Source organism: Xiphophorus maculatus, chromosome 19, assembly GCF_002775205.1.
Source record: "Xiphophorus maculatus strain JP 163 A chromosome 19, X_maculatus-5.0-male, whole genome shotgun sequence".
NCBI classification, from domain to species: Eukaryota; Metazoa; Chordata; class Actinopteri; order Cyprinodontiformes; family Poeciliidae; genus Xiphophorus; species Xiphophorus maculatus.
This window is the reverse complement of record NC_036461.1, coordinates 20,586,783-20,606,477: the sequence shown is the minus strand read 5'-3', so window position 1 is coordinate 20,606,477 and position 19,695 is coordinate 20,586,783. Positions and strand designations below refer to the sequence as shown.

The 19,695-nt window shown below is 40.2% G+C and overlaps 2 protein-coding genes and 1 non-coding gene across 5 annotated transcripts in view; 1 reads left to right on the top strand and 2 right to left on the bottom strand.

Moving 5' to 3' along the window:
- Positions 1-11,640, bottom strand: part of trmt61a (tRNA methyltransferase 61A) — a 23,531-nt gene extending 11,891 nt beyond the window's left edge. The window contains exons 1-2 of the mRNA XM_005806862.2: positions 11,482-11,640; positions 7,308-7,652 (exon numbers count right to left, since the gene is read on the bottom strand). Of these exons, the coding sequence (XP_005806919.1) occupies positions 7,308-7,638 (331 nt within the window). The 5' untranslated portion in view covers positions 7,639-7,652; positions 11,482-11,640. The remainder of the gene's footprint in view (positions 1-7,307; positions 7,653-11,481) is intronic.
- Positions 7,814-7,885, bottom strand: trnad-guc. Its single transcript has one exon. It is a non-coding gene; the product is annotated as a tRNA-Asp (tRNA).
- ckb (creatine kinase B) lies at positions 10,865-19,695 on the top strand. 3 transcript variants are annotated; one of them, XM_023352352.1, is made up of 8 exons: positions 10,865-10,902; positions 15,546-15,733; positions 15,862-16,016; positions 16,086-16,218; positions 17,028-17,199; positions 18,850-18,973; positions 19,061-19,250; positions 19,328-19,695. In XM_023352352.1, the coding sequence occupies exons 1-8, from the start codon at positions 10,880-10,882 to the stop codon at positions 19,504-19,506; spliced, it is 1,164 nt and encodes a 387-aa protein (XP_023208120.1). In that variant the 5' UTR covers positions 10,865-10,879; the 3' UTR covers positions 19,507-19,695. The 3 variants fall into 3 exon arrangements, with proteins under 3 accessions (XP_023208120.1, XP_005806894.1, XP_023208119.1); XM_005806837.3 differs by lacking the exons at positions 10,865-10,902; positions 15,546-15,733 and adding exons at positions 13,822-13,964; positions 14,215-14,416 and having other exon boundaries at positions 19,328-19,506; XM_023352351.1 differs by lacking the exons at positions 10,865-10,902; positions 15,546-15,733 and adding an exon at positions 14,224-14,416.

Sequence of the window (19,695 nt, the reverse complement as noted above, 5' to 3'; positions counted from 1 at the left end):
TATAAACAAAACATTATCAGCTTATTTTATCTGAAGATAAAATACTTTGCCCAAATGTTCAGATCAAATCTTTATGCAAGACCCAGACTGAGATGTTGTCATTTCTCACAAAGAGCTGTAGGCCTGTCCCAGGTGGCTCCAAGCAGCTTATAGCTGTTCACTCTGCATACTTCCAGAGCGCTTTACCAATAAGAGGATGCTCGACTTCCAAAGAGCCATTCATTTTCATGTCGCAGTGCTTTGGGTGCCAGAAACAATGATTGCTAATGTACGTGATGGGAGAGCAGCCCTGTTCAGAATGACTTACAGTAAGGGGAGGGCAAGCAAGAGTCCGAACCAGAAGGAGAGGCCAGCAGATCCCATCCTCCCAGACTTTTCACTTTAACCCATGAAGTGATGTCACCGCCGCCTTTGTTGCGGAGGCCACAAAGAAGGCAGTGTTCTGAAACACGACTAGAACCTCCACACTGCTGGACCGGATGGAGAGTCGCCGCTAACAAACAACAACTAAGGTTCATGGTGGCACTTGAAAAAGGAGATAAAAACTTGGAAGATTGTTGGATAAATGGTGAACAGAAAAAGAGACAGTTCTGTTCTATAATCCTGTTCATTACTGCATAAAACGAGTGTCTTTACATGATGAACTCCCTGTTCAGACATTTAGTCAGTAACGCATTGAAACCACATCTGATTACATCAGCACTCCCATCAGCCTACAGCCCACACTGGATGGAAACTAACATTCAAGTGGATTTCCTTCAAAGTTTATTAGCCGTTTGCTTTAAGTTCCATATGAATGTGGTGAAAACTAAAGGCTGGTAAACACAACAATTACTCTCCTGGGACAATTTGAGAGATTTTTTTTCCCCCATAGCAACTAACTTCTCAATAAAGGGATGTTAGTTTCCAGGCCTTAGACTTTGCACAATAAAGGATCTACAGTCACTCTGATCTCTTTGTCTGCTTGGTATATATACACAGTACAGACCAAAAGTTTGGACACACCTTCTAATTCAATGGGTTTTCTTTATTTTCATGACTATTTATAAGGCAATAAATCACACTTATTAACCTGACAGGACAGGTTGACCTATGAAGTGAAAACCATTTCAGGTGACGACCTCTTGAAGCTCATCAAGAAAATGCAGAGTGTGTGCAAAGCAGTAATCACAGCAAAAGGTTGCTACTTTGAAGAAACTAGAATATAAGGGCTATTTTCAGTTGTTTTACACTTTTTTGTTTAGTGCATATTTCCACATGTTATTCATAGTTTTGATGCCTTCAGTGTGAATCTACAATGTCAATAGTCATGAAAATAAAGGAAATTCATTGAATTAAAAGGTGTGTCCAAACCTTTGGTCTGTACTGTATATATATATATATATATATATATATATATATATATATATATATATATATATATATTCTTGAAATTTTGGTCAAAATATTCAACTTGTACGTAAATCTGGAACAAACATCCAGAAAACTGCAAAACTGCTGAAACATTGAGTTCCTTTAAATCAAGGCTAAATACCCACCTGTTTAAAATTGCTTTTGAACCATAATAAAAGGAACAATAATCAACATATTTGATGTGCATTGATGATTTTGTTGCACATGACAAAATGTAATGTTTATTGTTTCACAATTGGTGAACTTGAATTAAATATAATTCAATATATTTAATTGAAAAATAAACGGGAGCTAACTTAGTTAAAACATTAGTTTTACAATGTCACTTATGACAAGTCATTTTGCCCCTATTATCGTTTATTCACCAACTTTTTCCCACGTACAAATTGGTGCCATTCACCATGCCTAATTAATACATTGTTTCTAAGCTAATTTTACAACAAGTAACAAATGAAGCTTAGGGATTTCAGCCATGTACTGTGTTACAGCGGCATGGTTACTTGGGTCCTGTAGGATCCAACAACAATCATTCTGCAAACTTAGACTTGTGCAGTTATATAAGCAGAGATGTACTGAGACATTGCTCATAAATGAAAAGTTTACTGTTAATAGGAAATAGCTTAGTGGCTGCAGCACACTTTTGTCATCAAAGAGTGTCTGGGTCCAATCAGCTCAATAAATCAGCAAAGTCAGGATGCTGATGGTTTCCTGTTTTATGAAAAGTTCCGGAAATAGAAAGGATGTAGAACAGCCAGACCTCAGAGAAACATAAAACATTAGCAGCTTTGCTTTGAAATTAAATAGGGATTTTCTTTTTTCTTCCCTAAAAGCTTTTTCTATGACTAGTAGTCTTTATTCAATAGTAGATGGGCAGGAAGAAAGACAGAGAGAGATGAGAAAACTGCATTAGAGAGCCATTTTCTATCAAATTCTACCACAATGTTACAACATTTTTCTTAAATAAAAACAAAAAAATATTAAATGGAGTAAAACAAGGTTGCTATTAGAAAGTATTTCCTTCAACGAGACATGAGAATATCGGCACAAAGCGACCAATTGCACCCATAATCCGGATGAGTCTGAAACATAAGTTCCAACTTTCAGGAGGAGGAACATGTGAGCAGCAGATGCAGCCGGATGGAAATCATCAGCTGACTGGAAAGATTTTACAGGCAGAAAAAAATCCACTGGAAACAGTGACTAAAAGTTCCAGTGTGACAGAGCTAAACAGAGGATGTAGTTTAAAAAAAAGGACTGATTCAAGCAGTCGAGGCTCAGACTGAATGGCCGTCATCGAGCCAGTTGGTGGATCCTGCACAGACAGAAACTTCCACAGGTTTTGTTTGGACAAATCAAGACAAGGTAGCGCATAAAAAATGATACATGGTTTGCAACTGGTTCTATATGAATCTGAAATATCAATACAGCAGGTTCGGTGAAAATCTCAGGTGTTTTTGATAACTTTATTGACTAAGTAATAGGATAAAGACCAGACAACACAGAACATACAGCGCCTAGAAAAGGTATTCACTTCCTTGGAGGTTTTACCTGGTTATTGCTTTTACAAATCAATTATGATCAACAAAATATGGCTTTTTGACTTTTTTCTTGCATGTAAAAATATATTTAATAAAATAATGACTAATAAATAAAAACATGTAATTTTATGTGCTGAAGAGGGTGCATCTACACCAGAAATAACAAAAGCCCCAAAACAGAACCGTGAGGTACACCATAATTAAGAAAACTTAAAGAAGACATAGAATTTGTTGCAGCCACACTACATACTGATACGTACATCTGATACACTGATACACCAGCCCAGCACCTTTAGTGATATGACCATCTACTGGCTGCAGACCAAGAGCTCTGCTGCCAGGCTTCACCTATAGGAGATATTTTCTGCTGAGACGTAGAAAATACGAGACATTTTATCTGCTATGTGCAAACATTTAGAGCAGTGAACGTCCTGCCACACTGCTCCAAAACCACCAAAGCAGCAAATTCTGAGGAGCAACTCAGAGATCTACACATTTCACTGCTTTGCAGAGTAGACCATGACAGAAAACCAAGAAAGAGGTCAATTGACTGAACTTCCCAGCCGTCGATTTGGAAAACAAAAGCAACACAATAATGTCTTCTTTCAATCATTCATTCTGTGATTTGTACGCAAGCGTATTTACACCAGACTGATTATGAAAATGTAGTTATAATAATAGCAGAATAAACACCCCTTTACCAGAAAATCATGTCTTAAAATTATGAGAAAAAAGTTGTTTTAATAAAAAAAATTTAATGGATGATTTTTAAAAATAGACAGTTGCTTACAAAGTTTTCTCAAAGTCCTGAAACTGATCATTTATTGCTGAGGTGACAAAAGATGAAGTATTTCTATTAATACTTATCTGTAAAATCAAAGTGAAACTTCACAAGATGCTCAACATTCCTCATTTTAATATCTTGTTAGTTTTCTTTTCTCATAAAATCCAACCTCATTCTTTTAATATGACTAATTCTCGTAATTGAATAAATAAACAAAAATATTCACCTGACTAATATTATATCATAGACCTCAAAGTCCAAATAAAATATTGTGTAAAGCATGCTTGTCAAACAGGATTGCAGTTGTGAGTGTGCTGACCTCCATCTGAACTATGGAAACAAAAGGACTGCATTGATGGGGGAGATATTTCAATTTTTCAAAACGAAATGTTCAAAATCCAAAAATTTGATTCAATGATAAAACCAAATCATCATTTTTAAGACTTTTTTTTTTATAGAAAACTGATATTTTCCGATAAAAAAGCCCTACTGTTTTTTTTCCCCTCTCGCTTATATAAAAGGGTAAATTCAGCTGTTTGGAAATACTTCCAGTAGTGAAAACTCGCCTGTTGTCAAGTTAATCATTGGACATGAATGCTTAAATGAACATTAGCCAAGCTAATGCAGGCATGACTAAATGCAAAGTGGTAGTAAATGATTCAGTGTATTAGACCCTTCTCTAATAGCAACAGCTGATAAGAGACTGAGCCACTGTGGTGGGCACCGGAGTATGAGAACGTTAAACAGCACAAACACCTCTAATCTCACCTTGTTTATACAGAACACAAGCTCACACTGGTTAGTAACCTCCTCAGTAATGTGTGTCACTTATGCAATCATAAAATGCTTTAATAACTTCCATTTACTCCCATTGATTTGAACTCATGTTTGCTGAATAAAAGAGTGAGGTAATCCCATTCCAGCTACAGCAGTTGCACTAAGTGCTGAATAAACAGAATGTATGTGGGAGTCATTTATATTATTGAGAAACTTCCCATCTCAGCTCACGTACACACCATTTATTACCCAAACACAATCAATGACATGGCATTGTGCACCGTCAGCACACACACACACACACACACCCATCTTTCACTTCCCACTGGCTGAAAGAAAGTCCAACACTCAAAAACATTTGGGTCATTCAATCTTAGTGATGGAACTAGAGCAGAAAACCGAATGTAGAAACAGTCTGCAAACTGGACAACAACATGCGCTGCAGCCACTCTGGGGAAAAAACAAGAGTACAAACAAAACACTTCCCAGAATGTGTGTGTGTGTGTGCGTGCATGTGTGGGTGTGTGTATGTGTTACTGAAAACACCTGAGCTTCTCTGGGTGAAAACATCTGGCGCAGATTCAAATGTGTGAACGTCAAAATTAGCCACTGGCCGCCAAGTAAATAAAACACTCATAACACAGCACTAAGCAGCAGCTACAACAACTCTGAAGAAAATTGAATATGAGTTACAACAATCTACTGATGTATCTCTGCTTATACTACTTTATTCACTGAAAAAAAATAAATCAAGAAACAAAATTTCCAGTCTTTTTTCTACACTGCCCATTTAAAGCTTTAGAACATCAAATCAAAAATCATTTTAGAAACTGAAAAGGATTCTTTGTTTATTGCTGACTAAAGTAAAAAGACCAAAATCCTACATTGCTATTTATCTTCTTGATTGAAGTGTGACGAAATTGCATCAAACCATCACTTTTGTTGTGTACCATCACACCACTAGGGCACACCCAATAATTAAACCTAGGTAAATACAGTTGTTGCTGGGAATATACGGTACTTGAAAACAGTCTAGCCTAGGGAATATGCAACCTGCAGCTCCGGAGCTGATAGTAGCTCTTTGGAGTCTCTTAACAACTTTGGCTAAAAATAATATTGTTTTTAAATATCAATATAAAAACTAATGCAGTTCTTGATGGGTTTTTTTTTTTGGGGGGGGGGGGGGGGGGGGGGGGGGGGTTCAGAAACAAACTGCCAGTAGTAATGGGTTGTTGGCATCTACTGATTCGTAACAATTTAAACCTTTCAAAGCTTTGGGATAGTCATGGATGGGAAGCTGGGAAACAGAAAGTGTGATTAAGTCATGAATAGAAGAAGGAGAAACAAGGTGGTTGCAGTAAATTTAAGGGTCATTTAAATGTTTCGCTGTATGAGACAAATAATACTGTTTTACAGCTTTGAAAGAAGCAGTACAATGATACCTGCAGAGGTGGAAATTGTAGCCAGTCAGCCTCTAAAACCAGACTTTCTTGCAGCTGCTAATAGCCAATTCTTCCTCTGTAAGGGATTAGGAGTACGGCGCAGTATTGGAGCCAAAATTAAGACTATTGGACACCTAATAGCGGTGGCTAATTCCTTGTCACAGGATGTATGTATTTCCAAAACCAGCTACTGATCTGATTTATGTTAGCCCAGCACAGCTAACTGAGCAGCTGCTGGCAAATGAGACGGAGGCTGCTCACTAGCGTTTGCTTTGGAGAAGCTAACAACTAGCAGACTAGGCTGGTCAGCCACTTTATTAGATAAATACTTTTTACTTTAAAGAAAACAGTTTAAAGAAAATGTCTGGCAACATATCTGTAAGCGGCATGTATTTGATTCATTGACGTGTTGTCTTGTAGTATTTACTGTAATTAAACGTGACATCAAACATAAGCATCCGTACACAATACTGATACTAATACGGAGCTGAAGTTGGCTTCCCATTGAAGCTTCTGATTCTGAGGAAGATTTTTGTGGGAATTGTATTTAATGTTAAATAAAGGTTTTCGAAACTACAAACTGGATTTCAAATATTCTGATTTTAATGTTGAATAATCTTGTCCCAGTTTGAACACAAAGTATTGACATATAAAAAAAAACATGAGATTACAGTAGCAGAGAAAGGTACTCAAGGTAGCAGACAGAAAATAAGTTCCCTTTAGCCATTTCTTGAATCAAAAGTTTCAATTTGAAGCCAACTTCAGCTCTTCGTGTTAGTAATGAGTTTTAAATTTTAGTATGGTGACAACCATAACCAGGAGCTATGGCAAAAAGCAGGATTATTATAAACATAAATACAATATAATGATAATAAAAAATACTTCCAGTTTAAGTTATAGTTTATAAAAAAAAGAATGCTGTCACAGTTAAAATGATGAAAATCCTATAAAAAAAAACATCTTTAGCAAAATGTCTAAGATCTCCTTTTGTGGCTTGAATCTGGATTCTTAGTACTCCACAGCACCAACCACACACAATCACTTCACACATTCCCAAAGTCTTGTCCAAATCCCAAACGGATGAGTGGGATTGTCAACAATTTGACTAAAACTGAGTGAGAGAAGGGGTACAAGCTGAGTGGGTCGCCAGTCCAAAACAGAAATACACTGGACAAACAGCCACATATGCCCACAGCCTTTCCTGAGGGCAGCTGAGTGTAAAAGACAGTAACCAGATACAGCTACAAATCATGAGAACTATCAAAATCTACTAACACAACCCAACATGCTTGTAACTTCAACCACATATAACAACAGTTCATCAAACACATGTGACAAAGAGACAGTTCCCACCTGACTCGCAGACCACCGATCCTGGCTTCAGCTCCAGCATCATTGTCACCATGGCGATGTCTGTGGTGTAGAGAATCTGGGTGCGGTGAGGCAGCGCGACGGTCCACAGCTCGGGTGTGGGGTGGAGCACATGTACCCACCCGCCTTTACTACAGGTTACTTTAGAGCCGTAACGCTGACTGATAAGGTCTGTGGAATGGCGAATGACTCCGAAGCGAGTCTGTGTCTGAGCACCGTGCTGCACTTTGACGGCTGTCACTGAGTTGTGGCCCAGGTGAACAATGGCAACATCCCCATCTTGGATTAAATCGGAATATTCAATGAAACTCATGGTCGGCAGTCAGTCTGGAAAACAGAGGTGAAGTATGTTATATTAAAAACAGAAAAATCAATATGGCTGTGTAGGCTGGGGATGAAACTTTTTTTTTTATTATTCCTTTACTTAATCAGGTAAACCCCGTTGAGATCTAGATCTCATTTTCAAGAGGGACCTGAAACAAACTTCACTCCCCGTCGGGGAATCGAACCCCGGTCTCCCGCGTGACAGGCGGGGATACTCACCACTGTACTAACGAGGAGATGGTCATGGAGGAGGAAACTTAACATATAGCCTAAATTAAAGCAAATTGGGTACAATATAAAACTTTAAAAAGGTCTAAAATATAAACAAACCTTCAACTAAAGCTTTTAAGGTCTTGACTGGGGACCAAAATTGCAACATTTGTTACATTTTCAGCTGAGTCAAACTAACTAAAACCTTTGGACAAAAGATGTCCCCACCTCCCTCCACCCCCATCATCTGTGGTGGTGCTGCACCAAAATCTACCAAAGGAAATGACACAAAAGCCTCTGAAGAAGACGAGGACCATTTTTGTTTCCTTCTTCACTAAATGGAAACAAAAATGGAGGAGAGGTTGTAGAATTTCTCTTGTCTTTACTAAACGACCACAGGTCATTTCTCCCATAGCACTAGACTCTTGAGTTTGTATTGGTTGCATTTACCCAGAATGCCCTGCGTTGCAGTCCACGGCCTGCTTTTTGAGCAGTCTCCAGTCCGCTTGACATTCTCATACACATTCAAAACACACCAGAACTCGCTTCAACCAAACTGAGACCGAGATTTGTGGACGGACCAGAGTTTGCTTTTTTTAGTCCGCATCTGAGTTCGACTACGTAGTCACCATCCATCCATCCATCCATCCATCCATCCATCCATTTTCTTCCACTTATCCGGGGTCGGGGCGCGGGGGTAGCAGCTTCAGAAGGGAGGCCCAAACTTCCCTCTCCCCAGCCACTTGTTCCAGCTCCTCCGGGGGAATCCCAAGGCGTTCCCAGGCCAGCCGAGAAACATAGTCCCTCCAGCGTGTCCTGGATCTTTCCCGGGGCCTCCTCCCGGTGGGACATGCCCAGAACACCTCACCAGGGAGGAGTCCCGAGCCACCTCAACTGGCTCCTCTCGATGTGAAGGAGCAGCGACTCTACTCTGAGTCCCTCCCGGATGACTGAGCTTCTCACCCCATCTCTAAAGGAGAGCCCAGACACCCTACGGAGAGAAAACCCATTTCGGCTTGTACCTGTGATCTCGTTCTTTCGGTTATGACCCAAAGCTCATGACCATAGATGAGGGTGGGAGCGTAGATCGACCGGTAAATTGAGAGCTTCGCTTTTTGGCTCAGCTCTCTCTTCACCACGACGGACCAGTACAGCACCCGCTTGACGGCAGACGCTGCACCAATCCGCCTGTCGATCTCCCGCTCCTTTCTTCCCTCATTCGTGAACAAGATCCCGAGATACTTGAACTCCTCTACTCATGGCAGGACACTCCCCCCGGCCTGGAGAAGGCACTCTACCCTTTTCCGGCTCAAGACCATGGCCTCGGATTTGGAGGCACTGATCCTCATCCTGGCCGCTTCACACTCGGCTGCAAACCGCTCCAGCGAGAGCTGCAGATCATGACCTGATGAAGCCAATAGGACCACATCATCCACAAAAAGCAGAGATGCGATCCTAAGGCCACCAAAACGGATCCCCTCAACACCTTGGCTGCTCCTTTTACAATTACACAACAAAAACAATACATTTATTACTGAGAGAAATTCAAAAGATCTTTATGAAATGATAATAAAAATCATCCTCCTGTCTGGACTGGAGCCAGTCCAAACAGTCCTACCGTAGCTTGTAAATAAATTACAGATATCTGTTGCCACGTCCCTCCTGACCTGCCCTCTCCTAAGTGAAATTAAAGCTGCAGTATGTAACTTTTATAAAAAAATTTTTTTTTACATATTTGTGAAAACTGACATTATGTTGTGACAGTGTGGTATAGAGATAATCTGTGAAAAATTTTATTCCTCTGCCTTCTCCAATGCTATCTAGAAACAATCAATCAGAGGCAGGAGGCGGGTTTTAGCGCTGTCAGTCACAATCTCATGTGACTGCTCGTCCTCTCTCCCCCTGGCTCTGTGCTATGGTGCAACTAGCATAGCCTGCTGAAAATGCTCAGTTTAGTTAGCATAGCTACCAATGACAGCAAATAAACAGTTTTCTTGTTATGATGACTTGTTTCTCCGTCATTAGCACATTTAGCAGTGAGTGAATGAGGTCGACTGACAGCACTTAGAGCGTCCTACTGGTTGTGATTGGTGTTTTTGGTCAGAACGGTGAATTACTTCAGCCAGCAATAGTAGTTCAGAGACGAGGTGGAGAACATTGATCTCTTTTCACAGATTATCTGTCTAATAAACTGTCACGATATGGTAACAACTTTAACAAATATGGAGAAAACTACAGTTATATCTTGCATTTTTAATAAAACGCAACAACATAGCAGTTTTTGAGAAGTCTGGTTTGCTTCATGTATATTTTACATGTTGCCTATGACTGTTGCTGGTGGGGAGAGACATTTTAGCAATCTAAAACTAATTTTAAAACATGTAAGCAACCTATTTGCATAAAGTATGCGGACTGTTGCATGTAAAATTTACAAGCAGTAAATACTGTGCGAGTATCAGTATTGGACCAAAGAAAGCAAGGAAGTTGCAGGCATTTAAAATTGTGATGTGTTTTATGGGCTAAATAGAAAAAATTGTAAAATTGTAACAGCAGCTGTCCTGTTACACTTAATTTAATTTTCTGTCATGGGGCCCAAGATTCCTGGCAGCGCCCCTGTACTAAGCTATGAATATTTTTCGTCCCAGTTTAGTGATACTTTGATTAAAAGTTAATTAAATGCATTTTACAGTGAATAAATGACCTTTAAAGTTGTTCTGGTGAATACTAAAAACTTTTAGCATCATTATGTCATATTGACACATTCGGTGATATGTTGGTGCTTCCACGTAATTGCACTAATATGACTTTGTTAACTTATTTTTCACAGCATGCTGCGGACGTTCGATTAACTGTGCACATTTTCAAACAAAAATATTACTTCAAATTCCCACAGTTGCCATGGTAACCATTCTTTTTATACCACGCGCTCTGACGGTTAGGATACTACTCGAGGCAGTTCTCGAAAGAGAGAAAAGAAAAACTTTTTTTTCTGTCTGAAAGCAAAAAAGAAAGACGTCAAGATGTCAGACAACATAGAGAGAATGTGAGTAAGGTTTTCTAACAATTCGCTACAGAGTGTCAAGTTAAAATTGCCATTTAAATGTCAAAATCTAGTCAACTTGTAGTATTTCAGATATTGTTACTGCCAGTTAAAATTAAATCTAACGGTTTATTCAATGTTTTAGCTTCGTAATAGTTGAGCCACTAGCTACAGCAAATTAGTAACTAAAGTTAAATTATTGGAAACCTTAAAATATCTGGGGATACAGTTGAGCAGTGAAAGATGGCAGTTTGTAAAAGACACATAAAGTTGTCGGTTAGCCGCTAGCTAAGCAGAAAAAGTAAGCGTCTGATAGCCGTTTGCTACCTGAAATTAACGTTAGCTTCTAAGTCTCAGTTTCTTACAATGTAATGTTATTTAATTGAATTTCACAAATTACTTCAGGAGCATAACGAGGTGCAAAGCGTTTGCTAGCATGAGCTATTTTCACAAAACTCTTCAAAGGTGAACGTTGAACGTGTTTGGAGATTTTAGAACATGAGCTAATTCAAACGACACCGGTTTCCTTGACCGGTGGTTCCGTTTGGCAAGCAAAATAGCCGTTACAAACTCAACCCCTACCTTCTCCGAAGCTTGACTTTTTGGTTCAAACTAGCTTCAACCAGTCTGCATTTATACGTTAAATAAATAAATGCTGCTTTTAATCCCGCTGTAAGTAACAGCTACTGCGTTCATGGGCAACACACGTGGTGTTGTTTTCAACGGAAGTGATGTGAAAAGACCCGGATGATGATCACCCGGCGACGAAAGACCCCGGATGCTTCTCTAAAGTCGTCAGTCGAGGACGGCGGTGACGTCACACTGTTCAATGATATATTAATATGATCATAATAATACATAATAATACAGTGGCGCAGTTCGTAACGTTGTTGCCTTGCAGTAAGAAGGTCGTGCCTTTCTGCACGGAGTTTGCATGTACTCCCAGTGCATGCGTGGGTTCTCTCCGGGTGCTCCGGCTTCCTCCCACAGTCCAAAAACATGACAGTCAGGTAAAAGTAACATTCAGGGGTCTCAAACTCCAGTCCTCGAGGGCCACAGTCCTGAAACGTTTAGATGTGCCTCTGCTGCACCACACCTGAATAGAATAATTAGGTCATTAGTAAGGCTCTGGAGAACTGATCTACACAAGGAGGAGGTAATTAAGCCATTTCATTCCAGTGGTTTGTACCTGTGGCACATCTAAAAACTGTAGGTCTGCGGCCCTCAAGGACTGGAGTTTGAGACCCCTGCTCTAAATTCTCCCTAGGTGTGAGTGTGTTGCCCTGGGAGGGAGGGATGGATGGATATTTTTTTATGATTATATATTTATGTTAATCGCCATATAGAGACATAATAAAATTCAGCTGCTTTGACTCGCCAGTAAGCGCTTTGCTCTCCTCCCACAGAGCCTCCTTCTCAGTTTTTTGCCGGGTGACTGTTAAGGAGTTTGTCCATGGACAAACAGCAAATAGGAGCTTTGCTGTTTTTTTCTACGGGAAATTTAATAAACAAACAAAGAAGCAAAAGTTATTCAGTTCTTTTTGCTTGATTTGAAAAATATGCACAATTTGATAAATCCCTTTTTTTTGTTTTAATGACTCTAGTGGCCTTTATTTGAAAGGGGTCAGACAGGAAAGTGGAAAGACATACGGCAAATGTCACCAGACCAGGATTCAAGCCTGCGAGGAATGAGACCTCCTTACATGGGTTGTGCTTTTCCCCTGTGCCACCACAGCACACCTTGCAGAAATTCTTTGATCTCCTGTGGCAACCATTAAGCTGGAAGGACCTAGCTCCGCCTACAAAGGCAAAGCGCTTACTCTTGCCAAGCACCGCCTTTTCCACAGAGCTCCTCCTGGGAGCTATGGTCTCCAAGCTGAGCTTCTGCCTCATTTAGCAGCCTTTCTCCCAAGACTGACCCACTCAGCTCCTCCAGACTAGTGGCAGCAGCAATTAGCAAACACCTGGTGGAGCTGTTCGTCTGTTGAGGTTACCATAGGAACAACTTCTCAGTGCAACACTGGTAAGAACATTAAAGGCTTAATTAATGTTGTTGTGATGACATGATGAAGGTGGAGTGTGAGGAAGAGACGGTGCTAAAGAGGCAAAGGCCCGATTTCAAGGCGTCAAGTCAAATTTCTTTTAAGTCATATTTGATATATGGAGCAGTTTTATAACAATTGAAGGTAAAATAGTTACTTAATTGTGCTGTAAAATGACATTATGTGCCTGGCAAATACGCCATACTGCCCCTTTAAGGTAGAAAGTGTTCTTACCTTAATAGTGGTGAATAATTGTTTTGGGAAGTTTACAGGCTTTTTCTAGTTTCTGTTTCTCAGTCAATAAACTATTTGTATATTTGTGTGTATTTATTTACAATAGTAACCTGACAATATAATTTTTTTATTAATAACTTTTAAAAATCAGCTCGTTCTGCTTCGCACTGAATGACATCATAGGAGGCACAAGAACTGATCTGGTCAGCTGGGATTCGGAAACAAAGATTTCAATCTAGTTTTTGTTGCCTGTGGTAATGATGTAGTTGTTGCTGAAGGTGTCGGCTGCACTGCAGGTGGAGCTAGCTGGTAAAATGTGGTTCATTATGTGTCTTGATTTTGAATACATAACGTCTCATGACAGCATATAAATGGGTCAATAGGTGTAAACAATTTTTAAAGTAAGTTTAATTTTTAAAAAAATGTAGAATTAGTTGCAGGAAGATTTGCTCCTGTTATTATGGAAGTGCTGGTGATATTCGACTGCTAGTTGTAGTTCTGCTGCTGCAAATTACTGGAGAAGAACGTGATTCGAGAAGAGCGGAAGTTATCGCTGCAGCCGCATTCACGCCTCCAATTGACTGAATGGACTACAAATAGTGGCCAATGGGAGCAGAGACGGTCATCTATAAATCCCATCCCAAGTGAAGGCTGGTCTGAGAGCAGTTAGGACGCCGCCGGTGGTGTGTGTGTGTGTGTGTGTGTGCGTGCTCTTCGGTCGGAAACATAGGGATCTTTGTATCAACTAGTAATAGTAGTAGTAGTTCCCTCCAAGCCCGAACACAACAGGTAGGGGATTCTTTTAATTCCAGTCCGTTTTATTTGGGCAGCTTGTCTTATTAACTGTTTGGATGTTTATTCGGCGGAGGCTTCTTTTTTGACATTTATGCGTTTTTCACACTGCTAATATGAAGATTTTTTAATAGTTCTAATAATAATAATAATAGTAATAAATGTTTTAGATGATTTAAAATCTACCGTTGAGGTGGGGGTTTGTGTCGCTGCTTTTCACCGCCTCTCCCCTCCGTCACCCGCCCAGGGAACAGCCATGCCTTTCGGAAACACGCACAACCAGGCGAAGCTGAAATACTCGTCTGAGCAGGAGTACCCGGACCTCAGCAAACACAACAATTACATGGCCAAGATCCTGACTGCGGCCATGTACGAGCGGCTGCGGACCAAAGAGACACCCAGTGGATTTACTCTGGATGATGTTATTCAGACTGGGGTTGATAACCCAGGTAAACGAATTAAAAAGCAAACAAAACTAAAACAAACAAACAAAAGAAATTGTTGCTTGACAATCAAGCCTGAATGGCTAAAAAGAAAGACATCAGCTTTTAGGACTTCGACCTCAATGAGATAAACTAGGGCCAACATTTTCACATAAAAGTTTTATGTGTCACAAACTGCCATCTTGCCTTAAATGTACTTATCTCAGAAAATGTGCAAATTTTTTTTACAGCAAATGCCAAGCAGATTACATAGTTTATGAATAACTGCCGCTGATAATCCCCAGCTGCTCTAAGGTTTGTGATGTCATCCATTTCTTGTGTAATAACCTACAGCGTGAGAAAAGCGAATCATATTCCTACACTGAAAAAAGAAAACGGGTGATCCAAAAAAAGTAGTTGATTTGTAATTAAATGAAGTTCCTCTAAGTTTAATGTTTTTGAATTTCAATTAAATTGTCATTTTAAACAAACTATAGTAATTTTGACGAACTTCATTTGATTACATGTAACAAATTAAAGCTGCAGTGTGTGACTTGTTATGAATAAAAGCTTGTTACATATCTGTTAAAATGATCTTGTGCTGGTATCTCTGAAAAAAGTTAAGCTCCTCTGCCTCTACGGTACACTACAATTACTCTGGTGCTCACCCCTTCCTGTTTGGTCTTTGCTAAGCTACACCTGGCTTACCACAACATAGCCTGCCACTAAGGCTAGTTAGCATAGCCACCGATGATGGCAGATAAACAGTTTTTGTGCAACTATAAGTTGTTTTTCCACCATTAGCACATGTAGCTAATGTACAGGAGATTAATTGATAGCGCTAAAACCCTCCTCCTGGCTCTGATTGGTTGGTTTAGACCAGGAGCGGTGCATAGTGGCAACGGGAGGAAGTGGCGAGATTGATCTTTTCAGTGTCGCCCACTGCTATATTCAAAAGAGAAGATTCTCTCTCACACTGTCATGACATGGTGACGGTTTTATTAAATGTAAAAATCATATTTTCATAAAAGTTACAAACTCCAGCGTTAGCTAAATTGAATTAAGTTGGCGCTCCATTCTCTTATCAGTGTAGCGTTTTGTCCATAATGTGCTAAGTGAAGTGTAGCCTCACCCTGTAGACCGTGTTTCTGTTTAGCTCTGAGAGCATGGCCAAGCTGTCAATGAAGTGGCTCTCAGCTGAGGATGAGTTTCCAGATCTCTCTAAGCACAACAACCACATGGCTAAAGTCTTAACTCTGCCCATCTACAAGAAGTTGAGAGAGCGGGTGACACCCAACGGCTTCACCATAGAGGGTGTCATTCAGACAGGGGTTGATAATCCGGGTACAGTAACGGTTCCACCTTTGAACCTGATCAAAGTTGACATGTTGAGTTGACGAGAATGAAGAATTACATGTAGTGTAATAATTTTTTTTTTTTTTTTTGTCTTGCGACGTGACGTTTCCCTGCAGGCCACCCGTTTATTATGACCGTGGGCTGTGTGGCTGGGGATGAGGAGACGTATGAAGTTTTCAAAGAGCTGCTGGATCCTGTGATTGAGGACAGACACGGAGGTTACAAACCCACAGACAAGCACAAGACTGACCTGAACCCGGACAACCTGAAGGTACTGGTACTTCACCAAGGGGACTCGGGGGATGGGAACCATTTCTAAACAGTTTGTGCATCCTCTCAGGGCGGCGACGACCTTGACCCCAAGTATGTCCTGAGCTCCCGGGTCAGAACAGGACGCAGCATACGTGGCTTCTGTCTGCCGCCGCACTGCAGCCGTGGAGAGCGGCGGGCCGTGGAGAAGCTCTCTGTTGAAGGTAGAGAGTCCTCAGCCTGGAGCTGCAGGGAACATGGCTACTGCTGGGACTCGTATTATTTATGTGTGATTATTATGCAAAACAAACAAACAAAAAACAAAACAATGGATCTGTTTTCTGACAGTAAACCTGACTGGAACTTATTGTTAAAGGGAGGATGCCCTCTAGTGGTAGCAGTCTGAAAAATTCAGACCCGTTCAATAAATGAGAATATTATTGAAAAGGCCATTTATTTCAGGTACTTTATCTCCGAGTGAAACTTATTATATAGGTTGGTAACATACAAACGACTATTTGAAAGCCTTTATTTGTTTGTCAACGGTTAATACAAAAATTTGGCTTAAAATAAAAATATTACATCAGACAAAAACAAACCTTTTTATATAGAAATGTGATATTATTTTAATGCCTGATTTAAGATGCTTTTTTTTCAAATGTACTCTTAATTTGAAAAACGAGTCTCATCAGAACACATATTGTCACCTTCCTAAAATAAAGGCAAAATGATTTTTGCAAAATAAATAAATAAATAAATAAAATCACTTTTGGCAAATAAATGGCGCAAACCATTATTTCAGGAAGATGACGATATTCTAATTAACTTTACATGACCTTATAGTTCTGAGCTAAACTTAGTATTTCTGCTAGTCCTGTCTTCACATTTAATACATTTTTTATGAATTCATAACCGGTTTTCTTCTAGTGCGCCACGTTGACTGATTGATCCATTATTTGCATACAAGCGGGCTTGAATAAACCCAGCCCTGTGTTTCAGCTGCTGTCTGACGTGTGTCCCTCTGTACCTGCAGCTCTGGCCGCTCTCAGTGGAGACCTGAAGGGGAAATACTACGCTCTGAAGAACATGACCGAGGCAGAGCAGCAGCAGCTCATTGACGACCACTTCCTCTTTGATAAGCCCGTGTCTCCTCTACTGCTGGCCTCAGGAATGGCCCGTGATTGGCCGGACGCCAGAGGAATCTGGTGAGGATTCCTGTTATTCCTGATATCAGAATCGGCCGACGTTCCAGGCAAAGATGCGAATCTGCCGGTTCGATTCAGAAACCCAATTTTTCTACTCAAACCGTCTAGAGATTCTGTTTAAATGATGTGACCGAGAGGAAAAGACAGTTAAAGACAATGGAACATTTATTTTAAACCGTTCAATAAGGTTTAGAACAAGCTTTTTAAAGATTGGTGATCGGACAGAAAACTGCAATCGGTGCATCTCTAGTTCCATACTGTATCAAGCTCCACCAGCATGTAGCTTCTGCATCGACTGAATGCAGGTTGATGCAGATGATGGACATTCAACTTACATCCAAGGCAACTTTTCACATATGAAGTCATCCTAAAATTAGGCACAAAACTTAAAAAAAACAAACAATTCAGGTTTCTTCATTCATCAATTAGCACCAAAAACATCCAGCAAAAAGCAAAACAATTTTTTAGAAAATGTAAACCTGTGTTATAATAATGCATTTTTGGATCTCTTTGATCCATTTTCAATAAAAATCTGTTTATTCTGTTCAATTCAGTAAGGTGCAACATATTTATTTTTCCATTATTATTTAACAAAAATATATTTTCATGTACCCCATCCAAGCGCTTTCAACTTGACCATTTTGACCGTCACGGCAAAAAGTTTAACAAAAAAACAGCAGCTATTTAACAAAAACTGTTGAAAATAATTTAACTGCATTAACTGTGTTCAGTGTAAAAGTACTAATTCACTTATTCTAATGGAAACAGTGATCACAGTAAACTCACCAGATGATGTTTAGTAACTTAAACAGATTGATGAACACATGCAATGATTCATCAGGCTCAATGAATGGAAAACCTCTGTTTAAAGTGACTGGGAATGTAAACACACTCCAGTACTAACAAAGTCTGTCTGACTCTCCAAAGGTCACTATGGTAACCAACTGCTTTAGTGAAACTAACTAAAGGGCAGGTCAAGACCAGACCACCTGGATGTTTTTGGCTTGATAGTTAATCTTCTACGTTTGTTTAACGGCACAGAGGCAAAACCAAACAAAGCTCACTCTTTAAAAAAAACAAACCAAATTCTAAAACCAGTGGAACCAGCTTGTTTTTTTTTATTCATGTACAATTTGCAGCTCAATGTAATGTTGGGACGAAGGTATTCTATACAATTATTGGTCAAAGTTCATGTCTGCATGAAATTTAATTGTCTAACACCATCTCCTGTGACAAATGTGACTTTTCCTGACTGAATTCTGACCGATTGTTCAGACCTACAAGCAATATACTCTACTAGTCTACTAGTAGCCTTTTCCCCTTTCTGCCCACATCCATCATCATCCACAAAAACTGAATTAAATGAGTTGGGACATTTCATTTCCTTTTGGGTATCAAAGTATTATTGAATTCAATTTACATTTTTTTTATTATTATTCAATGTTTCAAATGTGTTGCATATCGTCACCTAGCTAAAACATTGATCTGAATCATTTTTTATTCCAAAAGATGATTTTTGCCAGAAAGACTTGGGTCATTATTTTAGCAACATTATTAGCGTTTCTATTTATTCCAGTTGCCAAATATCCTCCAGAGTTCCCCCCCCCCTTTTTAAAGTTTTCTTTTGACAGTCTGTCTCACCTTCAACAGGCACAACGACAACAAGACCTTCCTGGTGTGGGTGAACGAGGAAGACCACCTGCGTGTTATTTCCATGCAGAAGGGAGGAAAGATGAAGGAAGTGTTCACTCGCTTCTGCACCGGTCTCACCAAGGTCAGTCGGGATGTTTCCATTCCAGAACCTTTGTCTCGTCAAAAGCTGTCCGCTGAACCTAACGTTTGACCTGCATCGTGTCGGTAGATCGAGACCCTGTTCAGGGACAGGGGCCACGCCTTCATGTGGAACGAACACCTGGGTTACGTTCTGACCTGCCCCTCCAACCTGGGCACCGGCCTGCGTGCAGGAGTGCATGTGAAGCTGCCAAACATGAGCAAGCAAGCCAAGTTTGACGAGATTCTCTCCAAACTGAGGCTCCAGAAACGGGGCACTGGTAAGGACGGTCGCCCCGGCGCCGGTTCTTCTCATCCTGTGCAGGTTTGTGTTAGACTTACTCTTGTCCTCTCTCAGGCGGCGTGGACACCGCTGCCGTCGGCGGAGTGTTTGACATCTCCAACGCTGACCGACTGGGCTTCTCCGAGGTGGAGCTGGTCCAGATGGTGGTTGACGGGGTCAAGCTGTTGGTGGAGATGGAGAAGAGGCTGGAGAAAGGCCAGTCCATTGACAACCTGATGCCTGCCCAGAAGTAAAGTCCTCCTAAAGAGAAAAAAAACAAAAAAAAAACAAAGAATACTCCTGTTTCTCCCTTTCTGTCCCTTTCTAACCACCACTATCTTCCCTCAAAGCCCTACACTCTGATTGGCTGCACTCCCAGTTTCACTTGTTGACTTGTGTATTTAATATCTGAAATGCAATAAAAATGGTTTGGTTCAAGTTGA

Coding starts and splice junctions, on each gene's coding strand:
- ckb (XM_023352352.1), top strand. CDS start 10,880: ATGTCAGACAACATAGAGAGAAT. Junction 16,219..17,027: donor GGAGAAGCTCTCTGTTGAAG/GTAGAGAGTCCT, acceptor CTGTACCTGCAG/CTCTGGCCGCTCTCAGTGGA. Junction 19,251..19,327: donor GCTCCAGAAACGGGGCACTG/GTAAGGACGGTC, acceptor GTCCTCTCTCAG/GCGGCGTGGACACCGCTGCC.